At 49.6% G+C, this 23,914-nt stretch overlaps 1 protein-coding gene across 1 annotated transcript in view; it reads right to left on the bottom strand.

The window, feature by feature from the left end:
* IPO4 (importin 4) overlaps window positions 1–23,914 on the bottom strand; it is a 44,637-nt gene that overhangs the window by 2,211 nt on the left and 18,512 nt on the right. Inside the window, exons 14-29 of the mRNA XM_035134620.3 lie at window positions 22,966–23,095; window positions 20,396–20,509; window positions 19,053–19,166; window positions 18,363–18,486; window positions 16,689–16,800; window positions 15,699–15,820; window positions 14,007–14,084; window positions 12,974–13,031; window positions 11,684–11,789; window positions 9,546–9,739; window positions 8,717–8,773; window positions 7,490–7,615; window positions 5,346–5,554; window positions 3,153–3,285; window positions 1,886–1,990; window positions 166–235 (exon numbers count right to left, since the gene is read on the bottom strand). Of these exons, the coding sequence (XP_034990511.2) occupies window positions 166–235; window positions 1,886–1,990; window positions 3,153–3,285; window positions 5,346–5,554; window positions 7,490–7,615; window positions 8,717–8,773; window positions 9,546–9,739; window positions 11,684–11,789; window positions 12,974–13,031; window positions 14,007–14,084; window positions 15,699–15,820; window positions 16,689–16,800; window positions 18,363–18,486; window positions 19,053–19,166; window positions 20,396–20,509; window positions 22,966–23,095 (1,852 nt within the window). The remainder of the gene's footprint in view (window positions 1–165; window positions 236–1,885; window positions 1,991–3,152; window positions 3,286–5,345; window positions 5,555–7,489; window positions 7,616–8,716; window positions 8,774–9,545; window positions 9,740–11,683; window positions 11,790–12,973; window positions 13,032–14,006; window positions 14,085–15,698; window positions 15,821–16,688; window positions 16,801–18,362; window positions 18,487–19,052; window positions 19,167–20,395; window positions 20,510–22,965; window positions 23,096–23,914) is intronic.

Genomic DNA, 23,914 nt, shown 5'->3' on the forward strand with positions numbered 1-23,914 from the left:
CACCCAGTGACCCCGAGGGCACCACATGCCACACGGCATTCATCGTACAACTAAGTCGCATTCTTCTGAACACCACACCCCCTCCCAAAGTGGTGGGCAGTAAAAATGGGCAGTGGAGGGGCAGGGGAAAAAGCTGGTGGGCAGCTGCCCACCCAGGGCGCATACCTGACGGGATGTTCTCCTTGGCCAGGACGCTGCCGCTGACTCGCACAAGTTCGCCAATCTGCTGCAGGACCTGAAAGAGAACAAGGCCTTCTCAGGGCCGTGGCAAATCCATCTTTTTGTGCGTGGGGAGCAAAAGACGGAACATGTGGGGACGTTCTGGATAGTAGGAGAGGATATATTGATTAAATATTATCCTTCCTCACTCACACTAGTGAGTCAGTAGCAGAGTGCATTCCCTACTATATAGCAGGAAGCTAGTTGCTAGATTCGTTTGAATCTCTTTACTTAAGCCAGTGGGGTCCTTTTTTCAAAGAGGGCCAGATTTGATGAAGTGAAGGGCCGTGGGGGCCGCCCAAAGTTGTTGACCGTTTGAAGTTGTTGAGGTTTTTTTTTAAGGATTTTACCCCAAAATTAATAACCCCCCTCCCCACACTCAGAATTTAAGGGCCATAGATCGGGGTGCCCAGACTTTTTTCAAAGAGAGCCAGATTTGATGAAGTGAACATGCCTGAGGGCCGACCAAAGTTGTTGAGCTTCTTTTAGGATTGAAGTTGTTAAGGTGTTTTTTTTTTTTAGGATTTTACCCCAGGAAATAAACTGCCAGATTAAACTGACTGGCGAGCCGGATTAGGCCCCTGAAACAGACTTTGGACATGCTTGACTTAAGCCAGGCATCCCCAGACTTCGGCCCTCCAGATGTTTTGGACTACAATTCCCATCATCCCTGACCACTGGTCCTCTTAGCTAGGGATCATGGGAGTTGTAGGCCAAAACATCTGGAGGGCGGCAGTTTGGGGATGCCTGACTTAAGCAGTCCAATCTGTCTTTGTCCAGACTGGGTTTGTTTCTGACTAATTCCCCTTTTATTCCCTCTCAAAATCAATAAAGGCCTTCTTTTAAAAGTAACGGCAAGAAGCTTACTCACATTCAGTTCACAGTAGGTTCCCTGAAGGCAGGCTTTAGCTCGGAGTTACAGAAGAGAGTTTGAGTTCATCCCGTATGGGAATGAGCCCGTGTGCTGCTGGCTGAGAGCCAGCAGACAGCAAAATACACCAGTATTAGAGGTGAGCAGCAAAAGAGGAAGGTGGCTGTGTCTCTGGCCCTTTTACGGGGTCTCCCAGAGCCACGCCCATCTACCTGGCAGGGGGAGGATGCTCCAGACCAGGTGTGACAGGAAGTCCTCCTGGCTGGAGTAACATCTCCCTGTCTGCGTCCACTCTAGGGAAACAGGAAGTGTTGGTCTCGACTGCTTATGTTCCATCCTACAGAAAGAACACCGCCCAACATTCTAATCCTCCTTAACACCCAAGGATCATTGATCTCCCAGCCCGCAAAAGAGGGGAATTCATGGAGACGATTAAAGAGGTTTTTTTATTTATTTTAAAGAAACAGCATTTCTCAACTCCCCTCGTTATAGGGAAGCCTTGCTGGATCCGAATGCGCAGAAAACGGCTGTCCGCCCGGGCGGGGGGTGGGGACTTGCCGTCAACTCTGGTAGCGGGCAAGGAAATGGGTACATGCGGCACAAAACAGGAGGATGCATTTTGCGGCCCTGTGCCCAGTCGCTTGCGCCACCTCTCCCGACTTCTGGGTCTGGCACTCCGACTCCAACACCAGAGACGAAGTTCTGCCAAGGCAGCGTTTTTTGGGGGGGGGAGCGGAATCTCTCGGGTCGAAGCAATGGGTTGCAAGGGAGGGAGATTGGGGGGGAGAGGCCTACCTGCTGGGGATCATGCTCATATATAAAGTTGATGCAACAGAAAACCGTTTTGTATTCCTCCATGTCGTCCTTCAGGGGGAGATTGTGGATCAAGACGGGGAAAATCTGTGGAAGGGGGGGGAGGGGAACAAGGCGGGAGGCAAAGACGCTTGATGAAGGACCGTCACCATGTCCTTAACTGTAGGCCGTGCTGCTCCAAAATATCTGCAGGGCCCCAGGTTGGCAAGGCCTGTCCTACAGACTCTCAACCAGAGTTGGTGAAGGGCTGGGCATTTTACTCCCCTTTTGACGCAGCACTGAAGTAAAAAGTGTGCCAACTTTTCTGCCCATCCCTGGGTGCCGTGAAGTGGTTATATAACAGCAACAGATTTGACCGTAGCCGCCTGCCCCAAAGGGATTCTTCTACACAGAGAGAGAAGCGGCCCAGGGGTCGGAACAAGGGTCCTTGATTCTGGTCAAAACATTGCACTCCTTTGTTAATCGGGGTTGGAAAAAATGGTGATACCCCCCACCCCCGCAAGGGAAAGTCTGCCCATCTCCTGCCCTCTCACCCTATTCTGCTGGGGCAGTTAAAAAGAATGTGTTAAGATAAATCTACTATTCAGAAAGAAAGGTAGTTAATGAACAAAACCCAGTAGTAAAGGAAATGCTTTGCAGAGCAAAGGTTACATGTTTAATCTCCAGCTGAAAACAACCGTAAAGCGTCAGGGCTGTTCCTGAGACCTTGGAAAGCTCCTGGGAATTTGAGTCAACAGCACTTTCCTCTCCCCTCCCCATTCCTTTTTCCTTTCATGTCGTGGGCAGTAAATTGCAACGCCCGTGGACAGGGTTTGAATCTGTCTGTGTAGCACGTAGAAAATGTTAAGCACTTAACATAAATGTTAAACATAACAAAATATTACTTTAGGAAATAATAGTGATGATGAGGGCCGGAAATCAATCAACGGCCTGGGTTTCAGGATAAGGCAATTCTATAGGCTTAAAGCCTAGGTTAGTTTGGATTTGTCTTATCAGAAATAAAAACTCTTTTTTTTTAATTAATAAAAGTTGATTGCCAAAACCCCATGGATAAGCAGAATGGCAAGTAGTTATTCCAGATCAACCAAGCCGGAATTAAAAAGAAGTGGTGGCAAAGATTAACGGTTTCCAAAGGCATATACATGCTGAAGCTAGTGCCTTCAATGTTAAGAAGGTGGCAGAAGATTCCCGATCCGCACTTGCGTTACGGGGCCTTGCATACTAAGCAGGATTCGCACTCAGCTCTCACCTGTCCGATGGGGACCCCTCCAGGATTGGCCATCACCATCCTTGCGACGGCCCCGCATACATTGTCGGCCACCCGGTTGTTACGCTCCTGAGAGATTATGTTGGACAAAAGTCCCAGTACCTTGGGGTAGTGTCTGTAGCAGAGCAAGCAAGGGGGTTAAGGAGAAAAAGGGAGAGCCGGGCAGGCGAGGGTCTGACATGACTCTCTGGCCCTGCCAGGAACTGGAGAGAGAGCGAGAAAGTCCAAAGGATTTTGCTGGATTCCCACCACCAGCATTGTCGAGTTATTATTTATAATACACTGCTTAACTGCCAAGATGGCTTCCAATCAGCTTTAAATATATATATATAACCAATTCCTATACAAAAACAGAAACAAAACGCAATAAAACAATCTCATCGGAACTTTGAAACGGTTGCAATCAAGTTGTACAATAAAACAAGCCCATAGTCAGGAGAAGGCTTGCCTGAACAGGTAGGTCTCTAAGAGCCGGCAGGATGCCAATACTGATGGGGCCTCTCGCTTTTCATCGGAGAGAGACCAGGCCACAACACTGGGGTCATCCGTGGAAAAGCTGGCCATGTATGCACTTGACCGGTTTGATTGACAGAATTGGCATTATGACCGGTGCCACCAGGGCCGGATTGAGGTTTGATGAGGCCCTAAGCTCCTGAAGGTAATGGGGCCCTTTCTATGTCCAGCTGTCCTTTGTCAACAACAAATGGTCGCTGTTTTTTGGGTTGAATATATGCTATATGGTCATTTATGGACCTAATAGGTATCTCAAGCCATTTGCCCATGTTGCCCTGCAACCAGTCCATGCAGAATGTAGGCACCCTATATATAGAAATGAGCAAACCAGGGATATTTTAGGGAGCAGGCTAGAAGGCGGGTCCCATGACTTACATCATAGGGGTCTACACAACACAAAACACTATTGCTGTTGTTTTATTTATTTTTTATCTTATATTTTGGAAATGTACATCCAGTTCTTTTCCCCTTTAATTTTTTTGGGGGGGCCCAAGAGAGTGGGGCCCTAAGCTGTAGCTTGTTTAGCTTATACGTAAATCTGGCACTGAGTGCCACATAATCCCCATTCCACATTTGGAACTCCCTGCCGATTGAGATCAAGCAAGCGTTTTTGCTGCTTGGCATTTTCGGCACCCTAAAACATTCTTGTTTAGACAAGCCTACCCAGACGCTTTAAAACGTTGAGACAAATTTAATCTGTTTCAGCATTTTAACGTTTGCATGTTTCAAAGTAGGGTCCTGAATCTGCCTCAGAACTCTGAATTCGCCATTTTATCTTTGAGGGTGGTTGTTTTATATGTATATGTATATGTACTGTATATATAAAAGAGTCGGGTCACGAAGAGTCGGACACCGCTAAACGACTAAACAACATAAATATATAATCCAGCGGTGTATAAATTCTATGAAATAAATGAATTAAGTGACTAAGTGATAACCTTATCCCTTTTGTGTTTTCACTTTGTATTTTGATGCTGTGATCTTTGGATGAAGGGCAATATACTAAATGAATGAATAAACCACAGGGATCTTGGCAGGCTGCTTCTCATTTTGATTAAGTACACACAATTGGTATATAATTTGTTTTTAATACAGTAGCTTAATATTTAAGCAACACATTGCCTTTCTTGTAGCCCCTGAGGGGGACCTTTCACAACAACCTGCTGAGATATATATATATACATATATATATACTGTATATATCTGCTGGAAGGCAAAATCAGAGCAGATTTCTCAAGGTGTTGACGAAAAGAGGGACACCCCTCTTTTTGTCAACACCTTGAGAAATCTGCCTTGATTTTGCCTTCCAGGCAGTGCTTTGTTCTGGGTGGACACAAGGGTACGCATACCCTTAAACATTTTGTGAAGCTTTGTGCTTTTATCCATTTCCCGATTTGAACTATAAAATGGCAGTTTTCTTGAGTCAGAATGAGAGAACCCCTAAACATTTTTGAAGAAGGGAAAAAAAGCACTGCTTCCAGGTAACACAATCCCAGATTCCAGCTCACTTTAGCCCAGACTTCTATAAATGGCTTTTCTTCGTTTCTGTGGGGACTGCACGGAAGCTTCCGGAACGTGTGCGGATTCTTCCTCGGCGGGCCAAAGGCGGGCCACGCCGGGAACCCGGTCCCAGTTGCCTCGACCTCATGAAGCAAAGGATACTCGTGCATGGCTTGCCCGCCGTGCTCCGCCAGCACACCCAGCCCGAAGACGGCGTTGCTGCGCACCTCCTTGTTGGCGTCGCGCGCCGCCCCCATCAGCACCGGCAAGAGGCGCGGCACGAAGGCGCTCGAGGCGCGGCCCAGGCCCTGCACCGCCTCCGCCATGGTGCCCACCGCAAAGGACCTGTCTGTGGAGGAGCAGCTGGGCTTCTGCGGGGAGGAGGAAGGGGGCAGGATGAAGCGGAGGCACAAAAGGGAGGGAGAAACCCACAGGAAGGAAAAAGACCCCCGCCCCACCTTTTGGGGCTGTGGGAGAAGGTGGGAAGGCATGTAAACTCGGGGGGAAATGTCCCGGGGAAGCGTTACAAGGGGGTCAGATATGGCGGCATGGAAATACTTTAGCAAACTAAACAAAAAAAAACAAAAAACGCCCCTGTGAGGTAGGGTTAGGCCTAGACCAGGCATAGGCAACCTTCGGCCCTCCAGATGCTTTGGCCCACAACTCCCATGATGCCTAGCTAACAGGACCAGTGGTCAGGGGTGATGGGAATTGTAGTAAAAAAATCTCTGGAGGGCTGAAGGTTGCCTATGCCTGGCCTAGACACAGTGACAGGCCCAAGGCCTGAAATTTCAAAAAAACAACCCTGGGATTTCATTTCCCATAATTCCTAGCAGGAAGGCTTCAGATTTTTTTAGGGAAGAAGCATTTAAACATTTTCTGAAGCTCGTTGTAATCTTGGGGGGGGGGGGGGGAATACAGGAGAGTTTTTATGTATGTTACAGTTGCTGCCAGAATTCTAATTGCAAAAGGTTGGAAGGGAGAGGATACCCCATCTAAATCAGACTAGAAAAATAAAATAAGAAAGTATGCCAAACTGGCAAGATTATCAGCAAGGTGAAGAGATGTTACAGATGATCCCCCCCCCCCGAGAGTGGGGTATATACAGAGTTTATGTAAAAGAACATTGTCAAAAGATCAATTTGTTGGCAGGTTTCGATTGAGCTTCAATGTGTAAATAGGGTAACTGTATAAAATAATAATTATAGTAAGTCAAATAATATGCAGAAAGTGAACTTTAAGCGCATATTTTAGGAATTTAATTTGGGAATGCAAGGGGAAGATTGGAGGTCTTGAAAAATCTAATCACAAATGGATATAAACAGCATGCATTTTGTATTTTTCAATTTGTCTATATCTATTGTACACTTCTGTGATAAAGTTATCAATCAATAAAACATTCAAACTTTTTAAAAAAGCTGAATTAAAAAAACTGAAAACCCAGACAAAAAAGTTGTTGAGGGGTATGTGTTTATTGCCCCAAACCCTTAGCTGCCAAGTTTTCCCTTTTCTCGCGAGGAAGCCTATTCAGCATAAGGGAATTTCCCTTAAAAAAAGGGAGAACTTGGCAGCTATGCCAAAACCTCCAAAAAAAAAGAGTACAGGGTTTTTTTTTTGCTATTTTTAAGGAAATTTGCACAACTGCCCCCCCTTCCGATATGGGCTGCCACATGCCTGGGTTTTCCTGGACATTTTAAGCGATTTTCGAAAATTCCGCCTGGACGCCATTTTCGACAGATGAATCCCGGCTACATCCGGGAAATTCCGGGCATATGGCAGGCAGCCCTGCCTGAATCTGACAGTCTTGCCACTAGACTGTCACTGGCTGAAGGTCAAAAGGCTGAGGCCCATAGCCATCCCATCACTGCAAAATGGTGGCTGAGGGAGGCCATTTTGGAAGACAGGGGGGATCAGAGGAAGGATGCCAAGAGGGACAGGAATGGACAGGCATAGGAAGGCCAAGGTCTCCTCTCAAATGGAAGCAAGGCTCTGCAGTGACAAGGCAGCTCCTACCAAACTCTGCCAGCTTGCAGATATTTCATAATTGGTGCCCGAGTTTGTCTTTCCCCTCTTCCCTCCCTGTTCCTTTCCCCTTGTGTGCCATCTTCTGTATAGTTTACTGTTGCAAGCCTGCAGGAAAAGGACTGTCTACTTTCAATTATGTACGCCGCTGTGGGAGCCTTTAAAAGCTGAATAGCATGACACAAATGCCCTTTAGTAGATAAATAAGGGCTGAGGTGTCCCGGGACCCGGGCTAAAGTAAATGGGACGCTAAAGGGAGTCTCGGAGAGGCAGGCGTCACTCACCATCTTATTCAGGAGCAGTGGCAGGAAGCCGGCAAAATACGGAGCGAAGGCTTCTCCGCCAGCTGCTTCGGCCAGAGCCGGGATCACCTCACCGCCGTACTCGACCAGCATGGAGTCATACTCCGCCTGGTTTTGGGAGGCAGAAGGAGAAAGGAGAGACACAGGGCAGTGAGAGGAGGAAGCAGAGTTTTAGTAGTAGGTGGGCTGAAACTCAGCGGGAGGAAATCTGTTCTGCATGGCAAAGGTCCCGAGTTCAAATCCTGAATGGCATCTCCAGGCAGGGCTGGGAGAGAAAGAGACTCTCGTCTGAAAACCTGGAGAGCCGCTGCTGAGCTAGGAGGACCAACGGTTTGACTTGGTATAAGGCAGGTCCCTATGCTACTGTTTATTTACACCAGCTGCTTCTTCTGAACCATGAGGACTGCAATCTTAAAGACTACAAGGCCCATAGCTCAGTGGCAGGGCATCTACCTTGTGTTCTTGTAGTGGGGGGTGGAGGAGAGAGAAAAATAATTGAGACGAGGAAGGGGTTCTCCATCTTGCTTGGTTGCAGGCTGCAGAGGAGGTAATTTTTTCAAGGAGGAATGGATTGCATTCAGACAAGTATAATGATACAGTGGTACCTTGGTTCTCAAACAATTTGGAACCCAAACACTGCAAACTTGGAAATGTTCGGGTTTGCGAACTTTTCTCGCAAGCCGAACATGCTCTGTTTTGAGTGTTACGCTGAGGTCTGTCTGTTTTTGCTATTTATTCTGCGTTTTTGCTCCTGTGGCTCTTTTTGTTTTATTTTTGTGACTGTGTGGAACCCATTTCAGCTACTGATTGATTGGTGGTGTGACTGCAGAACATTGTTTATTGCTTTCACTTTATGGATCCGTGGTCTCGTTAGATAGTAAAATTCATGTTAAATTGCTGTTTTAGGGGTTGTTTTTAAAAGTCTGGAATGGATTAATCCATTTTGCATTACTTTCTATGGGAAAGCCCGCCATGGTTTTGGAACGCTTTGGTTTTGGAAAGGGCTTCCGGAACAGATTAAGTTTGAGAACCAAGGTACCACTGTACTTGGAATGCATTTATTGAAACCATAAGGGCTGGTGAACTGATATATACTTGAGGGAAATATAGATCAGGCTGCCGCGTCTGTTCTCAGAAGCCCACAAATTGCAAGAGTTTAGAAGAAGAAAGGGGGTTCTGGGGTCCGAGGACGCCAATTCCTGGACCTACCACCTCATCACAATCCTCATCCTCGTCTTCGTCCAGGCTGGGGTCCTGACAGGCTGTCTGCAAAGGGAATGTGGGGAAGAGAGCGTTTTTGAATAAGATCGGGCCATGGAGGTAAAGGCAAAGGGACCCCTGACTGTTAAGTCCAGTTGCGAACGACTCTGGGGTTGCGGCCCTGATCTTGCTTTACTGGCCGAGGGAGCCGGTGTTTGTCCGCAGACAGCATGACTAAGCCACTTCTGGCAAACCACAGCAGCGCACGGAAATGCCGTTTACCTTCCCACTGGAGCGGTCCCCTATTTATCTACTTGCACTTTGATGTGCTTTCGAACTGCTAGGTTGGCAGGAGCTGGGACCGAGCAACGGGAGCTCACCCCGTCACGGGGATTCGAACCGCCAACCTTCTGATCGGCAAGCCGTAGGCTCTGTGGTTTAGACCATAGCGCCACCCGCGTCCTAAATACCCCTCCAAAAAAAAGCCCCACTTCCACCCCATTTGTGTATGTCCCACCGCTTCCCCAAAATGCACGGCACTACGGAGTTAGAAATTTTATATACTCATATAAAGCTTTTGGGGGGGGGTGCGTCTCGCCCTGGCGCTTCCCCCGCCCCTCCGTGAAGCTGAATATGGCAGGAACTGCCAGATTCACACCACAGCGTGTCTAAGCGGAAGTCACCAAGGAGAAGCTCGAGTGGTGGAAAAGACTGGCCCCCGAGGGGGGAAAAGGGGTAGAGCCCTGTAGAAATCTCTGCCCCAGCCTTCGCCAACCTGGAGCACTCACAGATATTTTGGACCACAGCTCTCCTCCCACCTCCCCACCTGAACACTCACTTTCTTCTCCAGGATCTCCCGGATGACCTGGCACAGGTCCGTCAGCTGCCCGGGCACGCGGAGGGCCTCTTGCCGACAGGTCTTCAGCACCTTCGCCAGGCTCTCCAAAATCTCCATCACCACCTGGCGCTCTTTGTCTTCCCGGATCCCTTTGATGTAAGCGGGCAGGACAGTGCACAGCAGCTGGAGGCGAGCTGCGGAAGGAAGGAGAGGAGTAAGAGGGGCTGGATCCAGCGTCCTGGCCCCACCAGAGGCCCCACTTGGAAGGAGGGCATGAACGCAGCGGTGTTTTTAAAAGCAGATGGGTCAGAGCTCGATCGGCGGAGCAGAAGGTGCCAGGTTTGACACACACACACACACACCCCATGGCAACTCCAGGTAAAAAGATTCCCTGCCTGAAATCCTGGCAGTCGGTGCAGACAAGATGGTCTGACTGCATAGACGACAGCTTCCTAGGTTACTGTTTACACCAGCTCCTTTCTCCAGATCTAAGAGGACTAGAATCTAGATATAGGGAAGTAATAGTACCACTGTATTCTGCTCTGGTCAGACCTCATCTGGAGTACTGTGTCCAGTTCTGGGCACCACAGTTCAAGAAGGATACTGACAAGCTGGAACGTGTCCAGAAGAGGGCAACCAAAATGGCCAAAGGCCTGGAAACGATGCCTTATGAGGAACGGCTTAGAGAGCTGGGTATGTTTAGCCTGGAGAAGAGGAGGTTAAGGGGTGATATGACAGCCATGTTCAAATATATAAAAGGATGTCATATAGAGGAGGGAGAAAGGTTGTTTTCTGCTGCTCCAGAGAAGCGGACACGGAGCAATGGATTCAAACTACAAGAAAGAAGATTCCACCTAAACATTAGGAAGAACTTCCTGACAGTAAGAGCTGTTCAGCAGTGGAATTTGCTGCCAAGGAGTGTGGTGGAGTCTCCTTCTTTGGAGGTCTTTAAGCAGAGGCTTGACAGGCATATGTCAAGAATGCTTTGATGGTGGTTCCTGCTTGGCAGGGGGTTGGATTGGATGGCCCCTGTGGTCTCTTCCAACTCTATGATTCTATGATTCTATGAATCTTGCTTTACTCTTAGCTCAATGGCAGGGCCCGGGTTCAGTCCCCGATGGCACCTTCACGTACGACAGGGAAAGACGCCAGGCCGAATATCTGGACAACCGCGGCAGCCAGTCAGGGTAGGCGAGACAAGATGGACTTGTTATAATAAAATTTTGGGGTTGGGTTTTACAGCCCAGCTCCCCATCAAGGGACTCCCAAGCCCGTTATGGATCAGAGGAGAATGGATGGAGGCAGGATCCAGAAAAAAGAAAGGCGGGTCTTTTTATTTCCCTGTTGCCCCAGAGTCCCACCCCCCTTGCTAGGAGGGGAGGACCCAGAACAAAGGTGTGTAAAGACTTTAGAAATTGCCCAACCCAAAGACCAACAAAAAGCATCATACAGCCGTCACAGAAAGAGGCAGAAATTTGAGTGTGTGGCTTCTCTCCTGTCTGCCAAGGTACCTGATAATATTTGCCAGTTGCCTTATCCTGGCCAGCCCAGGCCATTCTTTTGAGATGGCAATTACTTTAGTTCTTGAATCTATTTCACAGATCAACCTCATTCATACATAAAAGCTGCTCTTTTGACTCGCGTTGAAGGATAGTTGCTGGACAGTGGTCCATTCACTTCAGTAAATTTCTCTGTTTACAGGATTTATAAGCGAAAAGAAATATTGGGAAAGGTTTTTCCAAGACAAGTCCTTCTACTGCAGAGAAAATTAAGAGCGCCAAGGCGGCTTCGGGATTGCTCTGTGAACTCAAAAAAGTGAATTTTCCCCCAGGGAATATTTCCTAATTTTTGAAGGGTGAAAGGTTGGTTTTCTGGGGAGTGTGTGCCCCTATATGTGTGTACCATGAAATGTGTTATAACAGATCGACAGTCTAGCTCTGTACAAGGCAACTTCCTATGTTGCTGCAAGCCTTCCAAGCTATATATTCCCCGCCTGAGCCTTCTGCAGTTTGTGTCCCATCCCTATTTGCGAGCTCCTCTGCTCAGTTTGCTAAGGGAGGATCTCCCTGGTGCTTCAAGGTCATCTCCTCGGACCAACCCAGTTAAAAAACAAACACACCATCCCTGAGGCCACTCACCGGCGCTGTGAGGTTCGGACGGATCCCGCTCGCAAACCCGGTGCAAGGAGATGCAGAAATGTCCCAGGGTGTTGAAAGCCGATTTCCGGATGTTGATGTTGGGATGCTGGGAAGAGGAGGAGGAGTCAGGCCTTTTGCTGTGGCCCATACATCTGATTTGGTACTGCTAACATAGAAAACGTCCTGCACAGCTGAGGACCAGGCTACTCAAGAGACAGCATCCATCCCTTACAGACCCAATAAGTCTGCAGGAGACTTTCTCCTTAAAGCCCCCCCCCCAAATATCAGAAGCCCATGCCACAGTTCACAAAAGAGCAGGGCCTCCAGGGTGGCAGCCCCTCTTCTGCACAATGCCATCCCTGCCAAGATGGAGGAGGGCAACCAAGACCAGGGGTACCCAAACCATAGCTGCCAAGTTATCCCTTTTTTACAGGGATTTTCCCTTATGCTGAATAGGCTTCCTCGCGAGAAAAGGGAAAACTTGGCAGCTATGACCCAAACTACGGCCTGCAGGCCAGATGCGGCCCAATTGGCCTCCCAATCCAGCCCGCGATGACCCCCGCCGCCCGCTCTTACGGCGCGCAGTGCGGCGGCGCACTTCCAGATCGGAAAAAGTGCCAAAAATCGTTTGTGCGCATGCGTATGGGCCTCTCCCGACCCAGAAGAGGTCATTTCCGGTGCACCTCCGGGTCGGGGGGAGGCCCATGCGCACAAACGATTTTCGGCGATTTTTCCGACCTGGAAGCGTGCCACCGCGCCAGTAAGTGTGTGTGCACATGCGCACGGGCGCACACTCCCCCGCCCTCCGGCCCGCTGCGTGCACACTCCCCTGCCCTCCGCGCAATCGGCGCGGTGGGCACTGGCCCAAAGCCAGGTAAGTCTGGAGACCCCTGACCAAGACTATAAAGGGTCTGGAAACCCAGCCTGATGAGGAACGGTTGAGGGAGCTGGGTAAGAAGTGACTGGGAGGAGATATGATAGCAATCTTCATACATCTAAAGGGCTGCCGCAAGCTTGTTTTCTCCAGCTCCAAATGCTAGCTCCCAAAACAATGGATTCAAGTTACCAGAAAGGAATTCCGAATCAACGTCATAAAGAACTTTCTGGCAGTAAGAGCTGTTTATCAGCTGCCTAATTCAGTATAATGGAGCTTCGCTGCTCTACAGGTGTCTAGAAAACATCTCTCCCCTCTTTCCAGGTCCAAGCCTCTCCTTTCCCCCACCAAAGTTTGCCCCCTGCCCTACTTTCCCCAAACAGACTCCCCCCGCCCCGCTTGGGCCCACCTATTACCTCCAAGAGCGCAAAGACTTCCTGGAAGCATTTCTCCAAGAAAGGCAGGAATACCACGCTGAGTCAGAGACAAAAAGAAAGGTGGGGGAGAGAAGGTTAGCGTGAGATCTAAGCTCTCATATCTCTACTTGGGGAGAGCTCTGGGGTGGGGAATATCTGCCCCACCAGACGATGCCACTGGACTCCCAGCAGCCCCAGTCACAAGGGTCAAAGAGCAGGGATGGCGGGAGCTGAGGAGGCGCATGGCTTTGCCCTGAGCTGAAGGAACTGTGCTCCATTCGAGGATACTTGACAGAGTGCCCTCCCTTATGCAGACCCCGCTAATCTCACTGCCACCACAAAAGCAAGACCAGATTTCTTGGAAGCCCTCCCTCGTCCGAGTCCGGAGGCACCAGCTGCGATCTGCTCCAAACGTCTACCGAACACACTTCTGTTTGTCAGCGCATGCCAGTTTTAGATCACCCTGCTGTGTGTTTTGTTTTCCTTTCGATATTTGGTTGGACTGGGTATAAAACAGGGGTCAGCAAACTTTTTCATCAGGGTCCCTCAGTCCACCGTCCCTCAGACCTCGTGGGGGGGCCGAACTATATGTTTTTTTTGGGGGGGGAATAATGAACGAATTCGTATGCCCCACAAATAACGCAGAGATGCATTTTAAATAAAAGGACACAATCTACTCATGTAAAAACACGCTGATTCCCAGACTGTCCGTGGGCCAGATTGAGAAGGTGATTGGGCCGGATCCAGCCCATGGGTCTTAGGTTGCCTACCCATGGTATAAAATCACTTTTTAAGGTGGAGGGGTAGATGTCATTGCTACTGCCCCTCCTCCCATCAACTGCCCCGAAGGTTTTTAAAGGGCAGAAGCTTCTATTCCTGTCGCTATTTCCTGAAAGGGTCCACATACCCAAGGTCTATTACTGGGTCAGTCACACTGGTGGTCTCCAAGCTACTCCAGCACAAAATGAGTCTCTCTCTCTCTCTCTCTCTCTCTCTCACACACACACACACACACACACACAGACGGCCATACCTGGCACCGGTGGCAATCTCTCCCAGAGCCACACAGGCGTCGTCCTTTTCGTCCATGAAGGCGCTTTCCACGTTCAGCCTGCAAGAGAACCGTCCGCAGAGGGAGAAGAGGAAATCTGGGGGTCAGCCTCCTCACAAACGACAAACTCAGATATTCAAGCCCCAAGACAGAATCTCACATCTAGAGCATTCTCCAAGGCCTAGGTTATACTTAATTACAGTGGTACCTCTACTTACGAATAACTCTACTTACGAATGTGTCTACTTACGAATGGAGCTCCGTCTGCCATCTTGGATGTGGTTTAGATAGGATTTTTTTCTACTTACGAATTTTTAGATAGGGTTGCTTCGACTTACAAATGTGCGTTCGGAACGCATTAAATTCGTAAGTAGAGGTCCCACTGTACTTACATCCTGCCCTCAGCCTCGCAAGACATCGTGGCGGCGGACAGCGATGTAAAAACTTCTCAAAGCAATGCAAAACAATAGTTAAAACCAGGGGTCAACAAACTTTTTCAGCAGAGGGCCGGTCCACTGTCCCTCAGACCTTGTGTGGGGCCGGACTATATTTTGAAAATATATAGGAATGAATTCCTATGCCCCACAAATAACCCAGCGATGCATTTTAAATAAAAGCACACATTCTACTAATGTAAAAACACCAGGCAGGCCTCACAAATAACCCAGAGATGCATTTTTAAGAAAAGGACACATTCTACTCATGTAAAAACATGCAGATCCCTGGACTGTCTGTGGGCCGGATTGAGAAGGCGATTGGGCCGCATCCAGCCCCCGGGCCTTAGTTTGGGGATCCCTGGTTAAAACGAAGTGGTCGCTCAAGAAGAAACGTCAGCTGCGTAGGCCTGTTGGCGTAAAAACGTTCTCAAGAGACACCTGGGAGTCAAAAGCAAGGGGAGCTTGCCAAATCTCTGCTGGGAGAGCTCCCCACAGCATGGGAGTAGAGACAATAAATGCTTGACTTCTGGTTGAGGACAACTAACAGTGCTTCTCCGGACAATCTCAGCGATCCGGCTGGGATCTAAGGGGCTCAGGTGGCCTTTAAGGAGCCTGGGACCCATTCTGAGGGGGATCAACCTGCATTTGAGGTGCCCCACTTTATAGATTGTTTTTTTTGGGGGGGGGGCTCACATGTTGGGTTGATCCTCCATACAATAAAAACTCCCAAATAAATAAAAACCACTGCGTACACAAAATTAGTGTCAGGAGAAAGGTTGCTACACAATCTTGGGGAGAGCGAGACCAAGCAGGCAAGCGCCACCAGCGACTTCAAAGATGGCCTCTCAAAGTCACAAATTCCTCAGCTTCTAAGCCTAAACCCACTGCTCCAGGCCCATAAATCCCCCCGGTCAAATTCTGACAGTCTTCAGAGGGCTAACATCTACATAAAGCGGACTTTTTTCTTTTTTTTAAAGTCGCCAAAATGGCCTTTAAGAAACTGCCACCTTTGCTTTCATTAAAGAGTTAAGTTTCCAGTCCACATGGATGCCGAGGAAGGATTCTGAAACACGAAGGGATCATCCTGCGGCCTGCTACAGGCTACGAAACCAGAGCGTTTTGGGTTTCTTTGAGGGAGGACCATTTAAAGATGGCTCTGTGCCTCTCAACTGGAACATCCCCTCCCAACAAGGGAGAGGCCAGCCTTCCGAAAATCCCTCCCACAATGGTCACCTACCCCGAATGCTCAGAGAAGTCATCGTCTTCATCTTCGTCCAGGCTCTCCTCTCCTTCCACCTCCGCTTCGTCCTCTTCCTCATCGTCAAACAAGAGGAATGAATTTCCAGTTCCGCCGTGAGACTGGGCAGAGCAGACGACAAATGCAGGAGAGGTGAGGAGGTGGTTAAGAGACACAGAGGCGTCATCTCGAGATGCAGGAAAGCGTGAACTCTCTTGCAATGCCCATCGTTCGACTCTGCAGCCGCCCAGGAGCCAGGCAGCTCCCTTGCCTGCCAGAGGCGCTTGGGTAGCCCAGCACAGCTAGAAAACTGGGCAGCAGCAGCAACTGCAATACTGAGCGTCACAAGCTTCTCTGCTTACAGTTCACAGCACTGAAGTCTCAATGTTTACAGCGCCTCTCTCTTGCACATAACACAAGTCGTTTGTGACCCTTGGGACCAGCGGGGTGGAAAGCAGGGAGATCAATGGCAGGGGAAGCAAGAAGGCAGACGGGTGGGGCAGGGGAATAGGGCAGCATCAATGGGGAAGTGGTCCATTTGCCCCAATAGACCAGCTTCCAATGCCTCCCCTGCCCCCAGGAATATGCAGACATTTAGGTTTTAAGCATGCAAACAATTAATGAGCCAACATGGCAGCAATGTGTATTAAGAATGCTTAGTGGGATCATTTTATAGCATTGTAACAAGGGGCAAAGTGCCATTATACCAGGCACCCCCAAACTTTGGCCCTCCAGATGTTTTGGACTACAATTCCCATCTTCCCTGACCACTGGTCCTGTTAGCTAGGGGTCATGGGAGTTGTAGGCCAAAACACCTGGAGGGCCGCAGTTTGGGGACGCCTGCATTATACCCTTTAAATTTGTTTGAAGCTTATTGTTACGACTTTAAAAGAAAATGGGACGGGGTGGGGTGGGTGGGGAGTATACACCGACTTCCTGCTTCTGATGACGGGAGTCCCAGCCCACGAAAGCAGATGCCAAAATACTCACCTCAACGCCCTCTGTGGATTTGAGAGAATAGATCATAAGAGTGGTGATGCGAGGCAGGTACGGCTCAATGGCGTCCTCCAGGACAGTCGCGAGAGACCCAAAAAGGCTGTACCTGGCACAAGAAATGATTTTTCTGAGCACCTGTGCATCTCACTGGCCTCCATTTTAAAACGGGTTCAGGTGGGAGGTGCGAAGCAAGGCTCTCTTGGCCAGGAACCCCAAAATTCACCGCCAAAAGTGTTTTTTTGCCAGCCACCCAGATATTTTGACTATGACTCCCATCATCCCCCAACATCCCAAGGGCGTATGATCGATAGTGGCAAATTCTCCTGAGAGGGGAGAAATGCATCTATAACTCAAGATGGGGGGTGATGGGAGTTATAATCCCAAACATCTGAGGAGAAGGCCGGCTTGCACCATTTACCACATAACCCTGGCTCTCGTGGCCTTCCCACATGGCTGGGGAAACCCAGCCAGATGGGGGTGGGGTACAAATAATAAAATCATTATTATTATTATTATTTGTCAGAGGGCCGTCGTGGCTACTCTAGAGTAACTCCGCTTGAATCCAATTTGTCTTTAAAGACTTTTATTGTGCAAGATATTTACAGTGCAGAGACATCTTAAAACATGACCTCTCATTCCGAATCAGAATCTGGCAATGGCGTACGTCGGTTCTTACGCCAGCAAAGTAGTCGGGGCACACCAGAACGCCTCCCCCTTGACCTGCGTCGCGGTGCTCTCCTCAACTCTTGTGCTGGAAGGAGCAATGCCCTCTCAGTCTCCTCCCTGAGCTGGCGGTGGCAAGGCTCTCCAGCATCCCTAAGCTCTTGCCTGCATCTCTCCGCCCCCCGAACTTTCCCATTGTTCCTCACTCTGCTTTCTCTCTCCCTCCGAGTCTTTCCCCTCCCTTCTGGCTGCTTCAGACCCACTGCTGCCCTCTGTGCTTGGCGAGGTGGACGTCAGGATGATGGGGGCTGGCTTCCTGTAGGGAGTCACCCTTACACCATCATCATCATCATCATCATTCCCAGGCTTTCGTTCTCGCTCTAACCGTTAAGCCTCAACTTTTTGCCTGTTCCCCTCAGAGAACTACAATTCCCAGAGTGCTTCAGCCGTCAATCCCTTTTGCAGGGAACTCTGGGAAATGTAGCTCTGTGAGGAGAATGGGGGGGCGGAGATCTCCTAACAACTCTCGGCACCCTTGGCAAACTACAGCTCCCAGAATTCTTGGGGAGGGCAGCCATGCTATAATCTTCCTTTAAACGTACGACGTGGAGGTGGTCCAGATTACAATGCTGGATTCATTCCACGCTTGCTAAACGGCCTGTTTTGGCTCTCCTTCGCATTCCTCGATCCGCTTTGTAAACTGCTTCCTTGCCCACCGCCCTTCAAAGTTTCGCACTTAGTGGACGGACGTCTGTCAGCGCCGCTCTGGGTGCCTCTCGTTGTGGAAAAGCGACAGATAAATAAATCTGAGTCAACCAAACCGCACAGTACAGTTTCGTATAACGGGGATTGAACCTGTGGCTTTCTGATGCTGAATTCAACTCTCAAGCGACAGGCCCCTTCCCCAAAAACCTTCCACCACGGATCTCCACCAACGTCAGCTGCGAGGAGGAAACTGGGTCATATCATTCCCATCGGGAGCGGGCGGCCCCTGGTTTGACTTACGTGCACCGCCTCAAGTCCGGATCGTCCACTTTGTCACAGAGCTCCAGCCCGAGCTGGCAGCATTTGTGGGCCAGCGGCAGAAAGACCTCCCTGTCCATGACGCTGGCGAGGACGGCCAGAGTCTCTGCAGGGGAAGCAGAGGGCAAGGCGTGAGCAGCAGAGGCTTCTGGGAAATGGCGGGGCTCCCCACCTGCTCCACATTCCCCCGTTAACAGCAATTATAGCGATTTATACCCAACCCTTCTGCCTGCTGACCGTCGAGGCAGCGTTCGTGAGTGTTTGAGGGTGATTTCAAACACTCAGAGACCTTAGAAACGAGCCAGCAGTTAGGTGGAGCTTTAAAACTAACGCCCCCTTCTTGGGCAAAGAGAATGAGCACAGAATCACAGATTTGTTGAGTCGGAAGGGACCCCCCAAGGGTCCTTGAGTCCAACCCCCTGCAAAGAGGGAATTTTCCCCCTGAAATGAAGCTCGAAGCCAAGCCCAAGCCTCGGGCTCTATTGACTGAGCTAAACCTGTGCAGAAACAGAACCTTGCTTATTATTTGTCTTTCCCTACAGGATCCCTAAAGCGGGTTGGCTCAGAAGCCAGTCACGACGAGTTCAACAGGACAGCGAAGCGTGACCAGCTCAAAATTGCAACGGTAAACTTTGATGAGAGAAAGTGGGGTGGGTGGGAAATCTTGCTTACCCACGGACTGGATCTGGACCGGCCTAAGGTCCTCCCGGGTGGTGAGCAGGTACGCCGTCAGGTGATCCATGATCGCTTGGAAGTAGGGCAAGAGGGATCCCCGGGCGGCCTGGGCTGGAAAGAGGAGGGTAAGCTTTGCGCCCACGGACCCAGAGTTTCCAGGTCCTGCCGGATCTAGACTGTGTTTGTATGGCAAGTCGCCACCCACTTAATTCTGATAGGCGCCCTCCAAAAAATACCCCTCTGGAAAAGCAAAGGCTGGCAATGGAACGGCTTGCACAAGAAGAAGAAGAAAAAAGTGCAGGAGGGGGTAGACCAATCTTAAGAGAAGTTGATCATGGCAAACCTTAAAATACTGAGCTGGAATGTGAATAGATTGAGCGATAAAACCAAGAGAAATAGGGCGGAACATGTAATTCTCAAACACAATCTAGATATAATTTGCCTACAAGAGACGCATATAGCAAAAAAACATCAAAGAGTCCTAATAAATAAATAAAAATTTAGGGATGGGTTTCATCACTGCTGACGGTACCAAAAAACGAGGTGTAGTCCTTTATATTGGGACCCAGGTGGCGCTGTGGGTTAAACCACTGAGCCTAGGGCTTGCTGATCAGAAGGTCAGCGGTTCGAATCCCTGTGACGGGGTGAGCTCCCGTTGTTCGGTCCCTGCTCTTGCCAACCTAGCAGTTCAAAAGCACGTCAAAGTGCAAGTAGATACAATAGGTACCGCTCTGGCGGGAAGGTAAACGGCATTTCCGTGTGCTGCTCTGGTTCGCCAGAAGCGGCTTTGTCATGCTGGCCACATGACCTGGAAGCTATACGCCGGCTCCCTCGGCCAATAATGCGAGATGAGTGCGCAACCCCAGAGTCGGTCATGACTGGACCTAATGGTCAGGGGTCCCTTTACCTTTACCTAGTCCTTTATATTAAACCAGCACTAGAGCCCAAATTGATTAAAAAAGACAAAAAAAGGGAGAATGTCAGTAGTCCAAATTAAACTTCAGGGGGAGAATATATATTTGGTAGGAATTTATGTGCATGGCGCTCTCTCTCCATCACCTGCTGCCGCGATGATTAATTCTGCTTCCTACCTGGGCGGAGGAGACATTTCCACACTGCCGCAGGCCCGGACCAATGGCGCCCGGAACTGCCCTCCGACAAAGCGCCCACTATCAACCCCCACCGTGCTCCCAAGGATCATTGGCTGGTGGTGGGTGCAATGAATGGGCCTTCCTTCTTCCAGGGACACTTCCCCCCCCCCAAAAAAAATTACAATACAGAGTTTGATCTGTCTTCTCCAAGATTCAAGGCCAAGGGTCCACCTCCAGGTGTGTGCATACCTATGGCCCCAATGGCGCTAACCGCCAGCTCCTTGACACGGGGGCTGCCGGGGGAGCTCAATGTGGTCAGCATCCGCTCCATCAGGGCCGGGAGGTAGGGGGAGATTTTGCCTTCTGCAAGGAAGAAAAAAGGACTGATGAGAGAGAGAGAGAGAGAGAGAGAGAGAGAGAAAGAGAGAGAAATGGTGGTGGGGTGATGGGGGAACATAGAATAATAGAACTATAGAGCCTGAAGGGACCACGACGATCATCGAGTACAAATCCTGTAATAATAATAATAATAATAATAATAATAATAATAATAATAATAATAGAATTTATATACCGCTCTATACCCAGGGGTCTCAGGGCGCTTCACAGAATAAAATCAAGATATAAAACCACAAAATACATAATAAAAATAAGAACACCAACCCACAGCCTCCCCACCCTACAAAAAACACATTTTAAAAGGGAATAGGATGTACCGTAAATTTCCGTCTATAAATCGGCCCCGTGTTTAAGACTCTTTTTTGGGACTACAAATTGAGAAAATGGGGGGAAATTGCCCAGAGTTGTTGAGCTTTTTTTCAGGGGGGACTGCCCTTGGGGGGGGGGTGCGCTGAAAATCGCTCACCCACAGGACCAACACAGCTGATCACACGCACATCGACAAAGTGACCAATCGTCTGCACGCTCGCCAAAAGCAAGCACCAATCGCCCGCCCAATAGCCTGCGGAACTTTCCACAAAAACCAATCACATGCCAAAACACCGGTGACAAACTCCAGCTCGCGGCAGCCACCAGTCACCCGTCCCACCTCACCACTATCCATGTAGAAGACGACCCCAATTTTTAAGGTTAATTTTTCAAGAAAATAACATAGTCTTATATACGAAAAAATACGGTAAATCAGATCTACCAAAGGCCTGGTTAAAAAGGAACGTTTTTGCCTAGCGCCTAAAGGGACGTGTGTGGCGCTGTCGGTTAAACCACAGTGTCTAGGGCTTGCCAATCAGAAGGTCGGCAGTTCGAATCCCTGCGACGGGGTGAGCTCCCGTTGCTTGGTCCCAGCTCCTGCCAACCTAGCAGTTCAAAACCACGCCAAAGTGCAAGTAGATAAATAGGGATCGCTACAGCGGGAAGGTAAATGGCGTTTCCGTGTGCTGCTCTGGTTCGCCAGAAGTGGCTTTGTCATGCTGGCCATGTGACCTGGAAGCTGTATGCCGGCTCCCTCGGCCAATAAGGCAAGATGAGCGCCGCAACCCCAGAGTTGGTCACGACTGGACCTAATGGTCAGGGGTCCATTTACCTTTTAAAGGTGTATAATGAAGGTGCCAGGCAAACTTCCCTGGGCAGAGCATTCCACAGATGGGGAGCCACTGCAGAAAAGGCCCCGTTCCTGTGTTGCCACCCTCCGGACCTGCAGACATCTTTTGCCCAACGTGGGACTTGAACCTACGACACTGAGATTAAGAGCCCCATGCTCTGCCAACTGAGCTATACATGTCGCCAACAGCAGGGCCTGAGGATTTAAAGCAGCCTGGTGGCGCCCAGATGTTTCTGGACTACAACTCCTGCCGTCACCAACCGTTGGCTGCGCTGATGAAGGGAGTGCCACAACATCTGGGATGCGGCAGGAGAAGGGGGAACGGATCCTGCAGGCCCTAAGAAGAGAGATATGTAGCAACAAGGCAGGTCGGGGTGATGGGCGAGGGAGGAAGCTGCTCTGGGGCTCCCCATGGAGAAAAGCAGGCGGTGTCAGGTAGTGGGTAAACAGTCAAAAAGAGATGGAGCCGGGTTCAGATCCTCCCTCAGCCATAAAGCTCAGCCAGGGAGCCCTCAGGCAAACCATTCCACCAGAGCTTTCAATCTACCTCGTAGGGCTGTTGGGAGATTTAAGTAACTCAGGCATCCCCAAACTTCGGCCCTCCAGATGTTTTGAACTACAATTCCCATCATCCCTGACCACTGGTCCTCTTAGTTAGGGATCATGGGAGTTGTAGGCCAAAACATCTGGAGGGCCGCAGTTTGGGGATGCCTGAAGTAACTCCATGAATGAAAAACTACGATAAAATGAAACACAATACAACCAAAAGCGTCTGTTCCAAACGGCAGAGATTAATTCATCAATTAAGCCGGCCTGGAAGACCTTCCCTGCATGGACAGGGCTAGCTGTGGTCACTCAAGAGCCAACCAAACCGCACAGTACAGTTCCACCTCTCAAAGTATCCTGGGAACTGTAGTTCGTTAAGGGTCCCAAGAGCTGTTCGGAGATTCCCTGCCCCACAATTCCCCTCACTGAGCTACAATTCCCAGAATGCTCTGGGACGAGGGACCAATCATTAAAACCCCCTGGAAATTGTTGTTCTTGGGGGAAAAGGGGGGTCTTCCCTTAGCGCCCTTGGCAAACTAGAGCTCCCAGTATTATTTGAGGAGTGGGAAGCCGTGACTGTTTAAAGTGGCATGACAGTGCTTTAAATGCATGGGGCAAATGCAGCCTAAGTTATGGGCTCTGCATGCTCATGGTTCAGGGCAGGAATGGGGGCGGGGGGGGGGGGGAGCCAGCCCAACCAGTCAGGAATCCTCACCCAGGTTCTCCACAAAGTTCTCCAGCGCATAGTAAGCTTTGGCCATGTGACTCGTGTGGGCCAACTGGACGCCTTCCAAGTAGCGAAGCAGCAGCGGCATGATGTCATCTGAGTAACGGGCGATGTCAGGCTTGGGGGAGAGAGAGAGAGGGAGGAGTGGAAAAACAGAGGGAAAGCTTGCTCCTTCCCCCCCCCCCTTTTAAAGACATACTCTGGTTCTCTCAGTAACCTCAGAAAGCTGATATTTTTTCCTTAAAAAATGGGGTGTGTGTGTTTGTTTTTCTTTCTACATCTCCAGCAAATTTGACCACCCTGATAAACTTCTGTTTGGAGTAAAGACGCAGCTACTGCAAAAAGCCGAATGCATTTTTTAAATTCAGGGTGATTTTTGTCTTTTTTGTCTTCTTTTTTTAGCATCGGCAAATGGCTGGGATACAGAAGCACAAACTCTCAACCTATGAAATAAAAAGCTTATCTACTCTTTCATCTCAGTTTTTCAGCCAAGGCTGCGGGGTCAATAGTTTTCACAATACAGTGGGACCTTGGTTGTCGAACTAAATCCGTTCCAGGAGTCTGTTCGAGTCCCGGAACCGTTTGAAAACCAAGACGCGGCTTCCGATTGGCTGCAGGAGCTTCTTGCACTCAAGGGGAAGCCGTGTCAGATATTCGGCTTCCCAAAAACATTTGCAAACCGAAGGCTTACTTCCGGGTTTGCGGCGTTTGGGAAGGGATTTATTCGAGAGCCAAGCCGATTGACAACCAAGGTACCACTGTCAATGGGCTCAGGGCCAGAATTTGCCAGTTTGCGGGCATGGGGCTCTGCCACCGTCCAAGCGAAGTTTCCTCTTAAGAACAGGTGACGGGAGGCACATTCCATTGTCTTGAGAGAGAGACGGATGCCAACTCTGTCTTGGGGATGATGTGTGTAAAATTTCTTCCTGACCAGCGT

The sequence above is a fragment of the Zootoca vivipara genome, chromosome 12 (genome assembly GCF_965207765.1).
Source record: "Zootoca vivipara chromosome 12, rZooViv2.hap1.1, whole genome shotgun sequence".
NCBI lineage: Eukaryota > Metazoa > Chordata > Lepidosauria > Squamata > Lacertidae > Zootoca > Zootoca vivipara.